At 43.7% G+C, this 12,755-nt stretch overlaps 1 protein-coding gene across 2 annotated transcripts in view; it reads right to left on the reverse strand.

Annotated features, from left to right (window-relative positions):
- Positions 1-12,755, reverse strand: part of LOC108574094 (maternal protein pumilio) — a 71,519-nt gene that overhangs the window by 49,674 nt on the left and 9,090 nt on the right. For both annotated transcript variants that reach the window (XM_017936614.1, XM_017936620.1), the window contains 5 exons: positions 8,248-8,380; positions 5,189-5,300; positions 4,998-5,097; positions 4,780-4,910; positions 2,463-2,817 (listed from right to left, as the gene is read on the reverse strand). In XM_017936614.1, the coding sequence (XP_017792103.1) occupies positions 2,463-2,817; positions 4,780-4,910; positions 4,998-5,097; positions 5,189-5,300; positions 8,248-8,380 (831 nt within the window). The remainder of the gene's footprint in view (positions 1-2,462; positions 2,818-4,779; positions 4,911-4,997; positions 5,098-5,188; positions 5,301-8,247; positions 8,381-12,755) is intronic.

The raw sequence follows: 12,755 nt of genomic DNA on the forward strand, positions 1-12,755 counted from the left end.
TGTCCTCCGCTTCCGGTCTCCGCTCCAATTTCGAATCGACCGCTTTCAAATACAGGCAGTCTCGACTTCGATAACTTCGTTATCCATCCGGATAAGTTAAACGTTACACTTCTGACAACATCAAAGACCCTACGAGACATAATCGTCTAAAGTAACCACACAAGTGTACCACGCGTAATAATGTACAATCTCTGTAATCGTCGTTGCTATCAACTGCACATAACATTACGTAAAATTACATTAACTTTGAAATAGTTTTAAATCCACGAAAATTATCGGATCTCGTAATACTAATAGCAGAAGAAGAAGAGGGTTGTTTCGTAACGAGTAAAGGAGGCGAGCCATGTAACATGCATAAATATGAATATGTGTCTAGGATTGCTATATATCGTCTGCTCTATTTTCTGAATAGGATTCGAAGTAGATGTCGAGAACTTGTCACTCCGTGATTTATACATTTGTCTGCGCCGGAGGACGAGGTCGTTCTCCATTCCCCCTTTTCTGCCTTGTCCCTCTTGAGCCTGTCAGGTCGTACCAACCTCCAATACCAAAGAGCAGATAGGGGAAGGGAGGGAAGGTCTTTTTCGCTAGGTGGAAGAAGGGAGAGAGTAGCAGCCGAGAGAAAAAAAAAAAAGAAAAGGAGCAGCTATGTCCTACAAGAAGCTAGATTCCCAAGGATGGAAGCTACGAGCTAGCCTATCTAGCCAAGGTTAAACTCTAGAGCGGAAAGATTCGATCGTTGATTCGCTTCTCCTAGCCAAGTTCCGATGCTGAACGTTCAGTCTGGGTAGCTTATTGGAGCGGAACTTATTTTCAAAATTATGCAAAGTGTAATCAGAAGTTGATGCGCCTAACGGTACGATGAATCGATAAATCGCCTAGGTGGGTGTGAGTATGCAGGTGAAATAAATGCGGTGAAAAAGGAAGCGGCAAGGTACATGGTACGTTAAAAATACGAGCTAGAAGACGAGCAGACTCTGCTGGTAACAAGACCGCAAATGAGCTCTCGACAATGACGCAAGCACGAAAAGTGACACGTCTATTTTTTCTTCGGGCTATGTTCTAAAAAAAAAAAAAAAAAGAAAGGAGAATACTACTTGGAATTCTCGTTGGTTCTGTTCCTGTGTCGTTAAATCGTTTTTGCAGAACCGTTCGAGTAACACAACCAGAATCGAAGATCGTAAATGTCGACCGGTTTGCCAAAAGACACCACGTCGCTTTGCTAGATAAAATAAACGTCTATTGTGAATACACTCTTTGATTCGTAATTACCAATGGTTGCAACATTCTCAAACGTGTAGGCATCTCGTCCTTTCTATAATTAACACGAGCTACAGAGGCGAGACAAAAACCAGCGGTGTCGCCAATGCTCTTATTAACAATGTAACCTGTGATTTCATGGAAATAAGCGATAAATCGTGGCAACTATTCCGTTCTATTGTTGCAGGTTGCTCGAGCAAGCTTCACCCCTCTATAGACAGGCTCGTTCGAATGAAACGCGGACTTGAAAAGCGAGAGGAGAGAAGGAAGTCCGTGGAGAACCCGTATAAGAGGGTTGCGCTCGGTGGTTGGACCCGCTCGTTAGTATCAGCTGTGGTCTGTCCGCTTAAAAATAACCTCTTCCTAGCCGGGGCTAGGTACAATCGCTAAATTAACGTCGGCAGCGACGCCCTTCGCGTCATGGAAGCTATCTACAGGCTTTAAATACCCGTGCTGGAACTATTACGGATTCCTCGGGTTCCAGAAACGTTTCGACGTTGACGTTCACGCGCTCGCGAGAGATAGCGATTTACGAAACGGACCATGATGAACGCGGTATCGAAACGAGGTAACTAGGATGTTGCGATAGTTCGAGTTGACTGGAGGAAACATGTAATAGCGTAGATGTTTCTATCGGTTACTAAATATCACTGGTGAGAATCGTTCAACTCGTACGTAACACCGATATCCGCCGTAATCAGTTAATGCGCTAGCTTCGTTGAGCTACTTGACCAAGCAACCTATGATAATAATCAGGCAAACCTTACGGTACGCACCGTCTATGTAGGCCACTTTAAACTGGCCCGATTGCTTTCACAATTTACGAGGTATGTATGTGATTTATTAATCGTTACGCCGAAATACACTTCCAAGCTAACAACGGAACTGGAACAACCTTTTGATTATCCGGCTCGAATCATCCCTAACCAGGTCCAAGAACAACAGACGACGCGATGCTGTGCAGTTTCTTACATCAACAACGATACATATATATAGACACCATTAGGCATAAGATACTTCCTTTTCTGCTCTTCTTCATTATTCCACGTATGATATATTTACGCATACACACACACGCGCGAGGTGTGTTGAAAAGTCTGCTCATGGTATTCCATGGAGAGAAAAAGAGATTGTTTTTCTCTACCTTGCCTGAGAATCAGAGAAAATAAAGGAAGGGGGTAGACAATAAGGTGGAGACTTACCTGAACATCAAAGTGAGTGGTGGTGTCTTGCGGCTGTGGAGGTCCCTGCTGTTGTTGTTGTTGCTGCGAGGGAGGAGGACCCTGTGGGGGTGGCGGAGCTTGTGCACCAAAGAGCTGCGCCGCGTGAGAGTGTGGATGTTGAAGATGATGGGTCGGCGGTGCTTGATGATGTTGTAAATGATGCGGAGGAGCCGGTGCAAACGCTGCCATGAAATGCTCCTCGCTGCCGACCACATCCACACCTGGTTTCAGCAACACAACACCACCACCGCCGGCGCTAACAGCCAGGGTTGCTGCTGCATTCTTCTGAAATTCTTCTTCGCCGGGAGAGGGTTGGCGACTGCCTGGTGTGCGACTGTGAACGGGGGAAAAGAACGAAAATTGTTGAAGGTTATTCGTACGGTGGATGTAATTATGGTTGAAGAACGATTGGGGATAATTGTAACCAGATTACAATCAACGATTAATGGCATTACAGACGGTTGAGTAAAGAGGAAATAAAGGTGAAGAGATTACGCAACTGCTGCTTCAGGCGGAATCGAATTCTTTTCATCTGTTCACGCTCTATTTCACGCATTTCGCTGATTCATACCGATTGAAAGCGGCTTACAGTACCGTCGTGAAACGGTACAATGGGCGTTCGATGAAGATAAACGAAAACACGGGATGTGCCTCGGTGAATGCGCTTCGCGAAAACAGAGGGTGCGTAAATCATCCGCGAATCGACGTGTTACGTACGCATGAGAAGGAAATCTTCGCAAGATGTACCGATTTATAAATTTTTATTTGCACAATCGTGGGAAATTTGAAAATTCGAATTTGATTGGCCATCGAAAATTAAAAAATTTGAATTTGAATAGCCGTAGATTTAAAAATTTGAAAATTTCAAGTTAAATTCGATAGACGATATAAAACTTGATCGGCTCGAATGTTTCGCGAAAATCTCCGGCTGAGATTTGAACGGCAGAAAGCGATCGGGCAACGCCACGAACAGACCGGCGTTCTTATTTTCTATATAAAGAAAGTGACGTAGCTTTCCTTGGCCATTATAACATGACAGTCGTAAATGTCATGAACCTGATTCTATGCGGCGTGCGTATAGAATTCCCCGAGTAAAAAGGTTCCAATTCACACATTCACCCGGCTATTATTTCTTCCCATTAGCTACTATACACGCGTGTGCAATTGCTAACGCGATTACAATAACTTTAGATAAAGATAGCAATAACAATTAGAAAGTTGCAGTTCTCTTGGCGCCAGTGGATATCGGTTAAAAAAAAAATTAGGTTGCAATTACGTTAATGTCTACGCTTTACGGTGGATATCCGTTATTGGAGTCATCTAAACGCTAGCCGATATATACATCGTGAATGATATCGTCTGAAAAATTCGTCTAAACCTGTCGTGCAAGATTCCAAGGATACGAGATTAGCAACGCAGCATAACGGTACATTTTGCATAACGACAACGTAATAAAATGCAACGCTCAAGTTAAGAGGCCTGTACCTTTGGTCTAGGAAAAAAGGGAAGTACGTCTAGACCGTGACGATCGACAATGATGAGCAAACATCATTAGCATAATGAAATTCTTAAGCATTGACTGCGAGTCTACTGTGCTAGTTGTAATGTTTCTTTCCGCTTTATTTACCGCGTTTATTAACCCAGTTCCTCTTAACCTTCGATTACCATAAATACAGCCGTGAAGTGTAATAACAGAATCAGACTAAATACCCAACGTTATCGTAATAACATGTCTTTCTTTTACATACGTAATTAAATTAACAATTTAAACGAATGGGAAATATTGTAATTTCGATCGTATATACAGGTGACAAATACTGTTGATATTTACACGAAGGAGGAAACCGCAGAGATACGAGCGTGTGTATGACAACAACGGATGTCGGTAACATCGCGCGGAAAATGAAGAACAAGAGGTACACCAGATGGCGTACAGCGATGGTGCAACAAGCGTCGAAGAAGCAAGCTTATGATGTCATCGTCCGCCGAGTAGAGCATGCACGCCCTTGACAGTTAGCACTATTACGTTCCTCGATCGCGCTTCTCGCAGCAATGACAATTGTTCATGAACAACATGTGACACATTTACCGTCGTTCAATTGGAAGCAATTATATATAGCCAGACAGTTTTTCCTTACGAGCCATTTACGCTAAATCTGCATTTCTTACAGATTCAGATTCGTAAACGGTAACAATACTACGTTTTTTCGATTCTCGATATCTTTGTACCTCTCTGCAGCAGCTTTCGTACGATACAATGGTTGTTTTTCGCTCGCAGGAATATTCTGATACTCACTTAAACCCTTTGTCATCATCGAGACCATTCTGGGACGCTAATCCGTTGTTTTGTGGACCAGTATCGTCTTTAGAACTGTCAAAAGGACTTGCCGAGCCCTTCTCTTTTTCTTTCTTATCTGCATCGGTGTTCTGCGTGAAAAAATGAAAAGAATCCTTAATACGGTCGTTGAATTTACTCTGTTCAGTTCGATATTTAACTCCAACGTATATACTTACCAATCTCAAAGAAACCATTCGGGGTTCCAAATCTTTGGGTGTCGTAGGACTTGATCCAAGAACGTATTCCACCATTTTAACACCCAGACCACCTGTTTCACTGTAAAAAAAAAAAAAAACGATAATTTAATTACTCGAAGAATTAAACAATACGTGTTTAATTTTTTTTCTTTTCCAAACGGCATGCTAACCTGCTTCTAGGGCTAAGGACCGTTCCAACTTCCGATGTTTGATGATGGTATCCAGTCCCGACACCCACGCGTCTACCTGTGCCCATGGAAATCGGTTGTGAGACGGCATGATCTGAAATGCACAAGAAAATCACCGTGTCACATTAATGCATATAATATCTGTAAATTACTGGCAATGCTCATAAGTCAGGCAGGTATTCAATATTCATCTACCCTTTCCCAAAACCTATCATTAAACCATCTGTATCCTTCGACTGGAACGCCGCCCCTCCTTAATTCCCTATTTATCACGAAATAACTACCTTTCTACGTTTCAAACAAAACCCCAACGACTCGAATAGGAAACGCGAACAATATATCTTGAAACCGTATCGTGTTCGTGTCGCATCAACCGGTGATCGATAAAAGGCGTGGGGGGCGAGAGAAACCCGCAAAGGTGTAACGCAAATTCTATCATAAAAATCCTCAACAACCCTCTCCACCTGTGCTACCGGCTATTCCAGAGACGCACGATTTTCTTCCAAAGAGAATCTACTCGGCGATCGTGTAGGAAAAAACCTAATTCGAAATATTTCAAGGAGAAAAAGATTCTCGAAAAGATGCCAACAGCCACCAGAGGCTGTACCGAATTTTACGATTCCATATGACGCAATTTGCTCGAGTCCAGGTGGATATATACGTGTGTGTGTGTGTGTGTGTAGGGGGTTGGTGTGTGCGGTGGCGCTCAGGGTGGATCAGTAGGTACGACCCTGGGCATTGGGACGTTGCCCCCACCGCCGCCTGATGCCGGGCGTCTGTCGCCATGGCAACAGCCGCGTTGCACCCATCGAGGTGACGCACACATGCAAACTCAGGCGGCGTGCACATGGAAGCCGGTACATGCCGTCGCGAGAATCAGGTGTTTCGTGCATACACTGCACAACACCGCCGCGGTACCATCGCCCTCGCGCAACAACCCCGTACGACTCTCTCCGTGGCTCCTCGTTTAATCACAAACAACCTCGCGACCTTTCCGACTATTCTCTTACAACACCCTACCGATTACCGTTTGCCGAATCAATCGTCCAATCGACGAGCAAGTTTCCTTCGAATTTCTCGCGAAATTATTTCGGAAAAATTTATCGAACATCGACATAACCTCTTTCTTATCACGATGCATTTAAAATTACGACGTAAAATACGTACGAGCGAATGTTTTTAGGGATAAAAAGCGAGATGCACAGAGAGAGTAGGTTATTTTTATGAAAAGCTAACCTAAAAAAAAAAGTGGACTCGTCTGAAAGTTTAAAAGGCGAGTTTCGAGGTGAAGGGATAGTAAAGTTGGTACCTCGAAAATACCAGAAGCAGCAGGGTTGGTGTATCGATTGATCGCGAAAGCAAGGGGAGCCAGACTTTGCGGATTTCCTTGGTTTTCGTAAAAGCAAATAAGCTAAAGATGGATAGAGAAGGAGTAGGAGAGAAAGGGAGAGAGAGAGAGAGATCTGTTTTGGTAGAGTATCGATTATTGACATTCCGCTCGAAGCTGTGGAGACACAAGTATTTCTACTTTGGTCTCACTCACCGTGTGTATATGTGTGTGTGTATATATATATTGTTCTTTCGGCGCTGTACCAATCAATAAGCGCGCAACGACGTAAAACACACGGTGTGTGGTGGCATCGTACGTATCTCGCCTGCCTTCCACCATGGTGGAGCGTGACGTTTAAGCTATACCAGCCGTAAACTTCGACTTTTTATATGATTCACCTTTCTCTCTAATTTTATCAGGCCGAAAGCCGCGTATCGAGCGTTCAGGGAATTCTACGTCAGCCAAACCAAGGACCTTCGACGATCGTCCACTGTCTGCAGATGTAACATGTTGTGTACGCGATGGAAAAAGGACGCGTCGCTCCAATCAGAATTTGCCTTAATACTTCGATAATATGCCTAGTCACGCTCGAGAGAACAATCAAAACGATTTGCATAAAAGCGAATATATCAATTTCTATTAATCCTGCGTGAAACGAAGTTCTTTGTTTCTTTTTCTTTCTTCCGAAGAAAAAACTTGACACTAACTATCGTCATGCTTGACAGCCGTGATAAATGATTCTTGTCTCGACTTTTTATAAGTGTGAGTGCGTTTTTTTTCCCTAGCAATTATTCCAGTACCGGTGGAACTAAAGAAACTGATTCAATAACGTAATTGTTCTCCGTTAACCACGGTCAAGCGATCGAACACCGGTTTAATAAGACTGCTATCGATATATTACTTCGAGAAAGTGACAGAAAGGCGTAAATCATCGCAGGACTCCCCGTTCAAACGGGAAACTTTCGCGAAGAAAGAAGTAGGTGTACTAGAAATCGCGATAACAGTTTCACGAGTGTGCAAGGCAAACGTGCCTCTTTATCGACGATACGAAGCTTTCCTTCGAGAAGAAATTAACGCCGACTGGTGCAGAAAGGCTTACCCTTAAGATTACGTAACGATCAGCGACGAGTGGCGTCGAGTGAACGCATATCGATCAGAGTCCCCGCTTCAATTCGCATCACTGAAAAGAACGTAGGTACGAGCCAGGATATTTCCAAGGATTCAAACAGACTCTACACCTTCGCTTAAATCGTCTTAAGTGGATGAAAACAACAATGCATTAACAACGGTCGATAGAATTAACGAGGAACGTAACAAAAGGATCGTTGGACTCTATTTGGAAAGAGAGAAAAGGCCTGTACAAATTGGTCAGGCATTAACGGCCGCCATCCATGAATTATCGATCACGATTAACCCCATTCGCGGCTAATCCCTGTCTCGAAACCCTATTCCAAATATTCTCAACCCTATTGTCCTTGATACGTGTCAGTACGCTCGATAACACGCGGTTAATGTGTACACTGTACGCTTCGGTCAACGAGCCCTGGCGTTTCATTGAAAGTACTCGAAATAAGGGTAACAGAGGGAGTGAGAGAGGAAAATCTGTAAACAGAAACAGGTATGTAGATTCTGTGCGTTAAGGGATTTTCTTAGGTGAAATGTACGGGAAAAGTGGATTTGAAGAGAGGATATAAAGGTAAGGTATTCCTACCTGATGTGCTCCAGGTAGAATCTCGCCACATCTGGTGGTCGCCCAGGTGAAGTATCCCACCGCCTTTTACACCCCCTTCGTCCTTGGAGCCGCCCTCGTCCACGCCCCAGAGCTTTTTTGCCGAGGGAGCGATCTGAAACAATATGAGAAAACGGGTCGTAAGTCCACAGGGTCAGTGAACACATTTCCAGAGCTGGGCCGCGTGTGCTGACACCAAACTACTCCCAAGAGCTCGTGTGTGCAGCGAAAGATACCAGTGATCGTATTAATTACACTAACGAACTAGGAGATCCGCTTAAAATTAGCGTATCTAACGCTGCACAGTGATCTACCAGTCTGATAGGCTACGTTTAAATGAAACTAACACAATAGATACCTTTCTCACGTCTCTTTGTCGGTAATACGACAGCCATTTTAGTAACTCGCCGACCCACCGAAAGTTTCATACCACTGTGCGTCACAGAACACACGGATATTTGTAGAAAAAGCTTGGAAACTTTAAGAATTCTTCATAGGAAACGAAGTGAATTGCTGCTAACCGTTCGACTGGCAAAGGTACATTCGACGTCGACAAGTGTCACCACATCGGGTCACGAAGTGTAAATTTTGTTTCTTACAATCTGTCTATTTTTGTCAATTGAGTGAAAATGTGGAAAACAACATTTTTCGACCTGAAACGAAAGTCAGATTTCCGCAACAACCGGAGGCACTCGAACGGTTAATTCGAGATCACGAAAAAATCGGCAGGTAGCTCGAAACTTTCGCCTGATAAGTGTACATCGAGGTGTAAGTTTTCGTCTAGGCTAGTTTTCAACTGGCAAAGTTATCGACACGATTTGTTCCGGTGGACGGGAAGTGAGTGGGCCGATCACGAGCAAGTTTGGCGCGAAAAGACGCGAATCGGAAACAGAAGGCAAGCGGGAACGTTCCGTGGTGACCTGAACTCTGCTGCACTGTTCCCGACCTCACCTAACTGGAGGTCAGTGACGTAACCAGCCGCGGTGGGGATGGAGGGAAGAGCCGTCCGCAGATTGCGGGATCCTAGATGCAGGTATAACCGGCACGTGCGACGGTGACAGTGCAGCCCAAGTGTGCAGGCCCTCTCGATGCACATTTTCGTCCGCATCGTCGCCTGGCCATGGATCGTTAAACGGAACAGCGGAACCCCCGGCTGCTCCTTTCACCCCTGCTTCTTCTTTTCCAGTCTTTTCTTTTCATCGAGTGCTATTCAACGATGAAACGACTCGATTGCACGGAATTTCGATAAACGTTTCAAATCGAGCGCGTTCCAATTAATGGATTACGCGGCGATCAACTCGTTAACCTCTCCCACCTTTCTTCGTTTTTACAACACAGGATCTGAATTTAAGCGAGAAGATTCTTTCGCGATACTCGGTTGTGAAATTAACTTTGCGAGGAGTCTTCGAGAGGAGACTGAGCAGTGACGGTAACCCTTTTAATCCCGTGTGCGGAGAATCCTTGGTGGTATCGATGTAGTTATGGGAAATTTCTAGCTACTGTGGAAATCTCGAAAAATTTAGAGACCAGAAATTTTTTAATCAAATTTTACATATTTTTGTTTTCCTTGTGGAAACAAGAGGGTTAATTGCTTATCACTTGGTAATCACTATGAGCCTTCGTAAATTTCAGAGTTCCGTATGTTAGAGGTCTAAGCAATGGAACAGTTCGAAAGGACCAACCTCTAACAACCAGTTACAAGCTTTTGAATAACATAAAAATATATTAAATACTACGTTAGTTTTAAAAAATGTCATCAATTTTATTTAACAAACAATCTCCGATTTGCTACTTTCCTACAGGAAAAACATCTTCCAGTGCAAAGAGTTAAATCTCAGACTCTAGAGTCTTTCAGATTCAGATTTCAGAATCTCTGAATTCAGAAATTCAGTTCGAGTGATTTTCGCAGGTTTCAAAGTTCTGCAGAAACTCGTTCAACTGTACTTTCAGACATTTAGAGGTTCGATATTTGCAATTATCTCGCGATACAGTGTGACTGGATGTTATCAAAGATCGTGTACAGCAACGATACCGCACAGGACGATTTCACTGAAAACCGTAAATGGGTGCAGAACCGCCTGTTTTCGATACCCGGTGAATTAGTTTCTGGTGCATACGGTGTTTCGTAAAACGATATCGAGGGATCGAGTGTGCATACGCAACACGAGATTACCGCATCGCGACACTTCCATCGAACAATTTCGCACTTCGTGAGATTATTTAATCGGGGTTCTCTACTCTCTGTGTATCTCCATTCAGCGGATATTGGAGGAAATGTGCAAAGAAAACTAGTGGGAAATTTTTTGTTCGCGTTCTAGTACGAAGTAGGAGGTATTTATATATTATCGATCATGCGGACAATATCGCGTACAATAGCACGTGCGTCATGGCACAGTAGTGTATAAACGGTGCATCAACCACGAAATATCAAGCGACGCTGTTTATCGCCTGTGGTGAACGCGTTAATTATATCCAACCACCGTGGGAAAAAAAAGAAGGAAAGAAAAAGGTGAACGTATATTCTTTGCGACGAATTAGTCTCGTTTGTCGTTTCCACACGGAAAAGAATAAAAAGAAAGAACGTTTCGTACGTCATTCGGTGAACGAAATATCTATGAGAAAGTTTACGACGTCCCTGATAAAATTCTAAACCCCGATTCATAGCGAGGCTCTCGTACGTCTTTTCACCTAGATCGACAAATCGGCCGATAAAGGGGAACAGAAAAAAATCGAACGGGTTTAGAAACCGGTTAGAAATCCCACGGGAGAAAACATCGACCGAGGGAGCGGTTGGCCAGCCTGGAAAGCGAATCTTCGTTTGCATCATCCTATGGCACATTTCTTTTTTTTTTTCTTCACAGCCACCATTTTGCTTAAACCTTCGTGCACCGAGTATTACGTACAATATCATTGGAATATTTTATTTAAATTAAGTCGTATGAAAATTACATTCATTGTCTACACCTGGTGTTTTTTCTTTTTTTTTTTTTTAAGGTATACGAGTTCGTCGTTGTGAAAGGATTAAAGGAACTAACAGCAATGAAAGTTAACCGTACGTATTGTAATCATTTTTCCAGTTTCAGTCACCAGACCAAATATCATTTCATTTTTTCTAGTTATAAAGTTTAGGGGAATTTCAAGTACACGTTACTGAGAATATCAGTAATCGAGGAGCCAAAGTGACCAACTCCGTAAAATAAAATTTATTAAATGTCTTTTATTTGTGAAATGAATATCTTTTATTTACGAAAAACTAAGCGCCAAGCATGCGCTTTGAAAATGGAAGAATATCAAAAAATGAGGTTAACCATTTCGACTTCTGAGTGGCTCACATGTGACTCCATTGCACACACTACAAGAGGGACATTTAAAATACCCTAGAAACAATCTCCATTCGTACACTGCTATCGACGACGTTCGATCAGAAGTTGTACTAAAGCTATCCATTCGATTTCTGAAATTGCGCGACACGTGCCATCGCAACGTCGATATCGTGGATTTACCAACTGTTTCTCGATACGCGGAGGCTTATACGTGTTGAAGACGTGCTTCGAACCAGCTGGTTACACGGGTGATTCCCAACGTCTGCATTGCGCGTCATATGATCGAATGAAGAATTTGTGAAGGCGCGCACACAACGCAGAAACGAGTGTGTGAAACGGTGAACGGGGGGGGATCACGTCTAAAGGTTCGGTAAGGTAAGGGTAAGAGTAAGGGTAAGGCTCGGTCAACCGGGGGCGATACGCCGTGAGTATCGACCGCGTCGCCGGCCGGCGGAGACGCTTTTGCACGTTAAGCACGGCTACGGGGAGAAAGAGACGAGAAGAGGTCGAAAAGCGAACGAACGGGAGAGAGGAAGACCCGTCACGAATTTTCCCGTCCCTCCAACACCCTCGAGGAACCACCACCGATAGAAACTCCATTTTCTATATACACAGGAAATCTTGATACAATCACAAGACCGCGTGCAGATGCTCTGATATAGAAATATAGAAAATTATAACTTCCCCCTTCTTGATTAATTCTGTTCGTTAAAACGGTAGTATTCGCTCTGTCCCGTGGAACCGGTCAGCGAAAACTTTTGCGTGTTCAGCGAAGACAGTGAAGAAGAGAGAGAGAGAGAGAGAGAGAGAGAGAGAGAGAGAGAGAATAAAAAAAGCGAAGGAGAAAGAAGTTCAAGCGACGTGATTCGCTAGACAAGGAGACGATATCGTTCTATCCATTCGAACCGGCCAGCAGCAGAAGCAGAAGCACTTTTGCACGTTGGCCGCAACTATGATTCACAAGAGGGAAAAGGAGCGAAGAGCAAGCGAAAAACGAGGGTGAGAGAGAAGAAGAGACAGAGAGAGAAAGAGGTATACAGAGAGGAAGGAACAAGAGAGAAGAGGGAAAAAAAAAGGAGAAACAGAGAATGAGACGAGACGAAAGAGTACTGGATCTCTCTTTCATTGAACAAAGCCAACGATAGCTCCGCTGTACCCCTAAGCCGC

The sequence above is a fragment of the Habropoda laboriosa genome, unplaced genomic scaffold (assembly GCF_001263275.1).
Source record: "Habropoda laboriosa isolate 0110345459 unplaced genomic scaffold, ASM126327v1 scaffold20, whole genome shotgun sequence".
Taxonomy (NCBI): Eukaryota; Metazoa; Arthropoda; class Insecta; order Hymenoptera; family Apidae; genus Habropoda; species Habropoda laboriosa.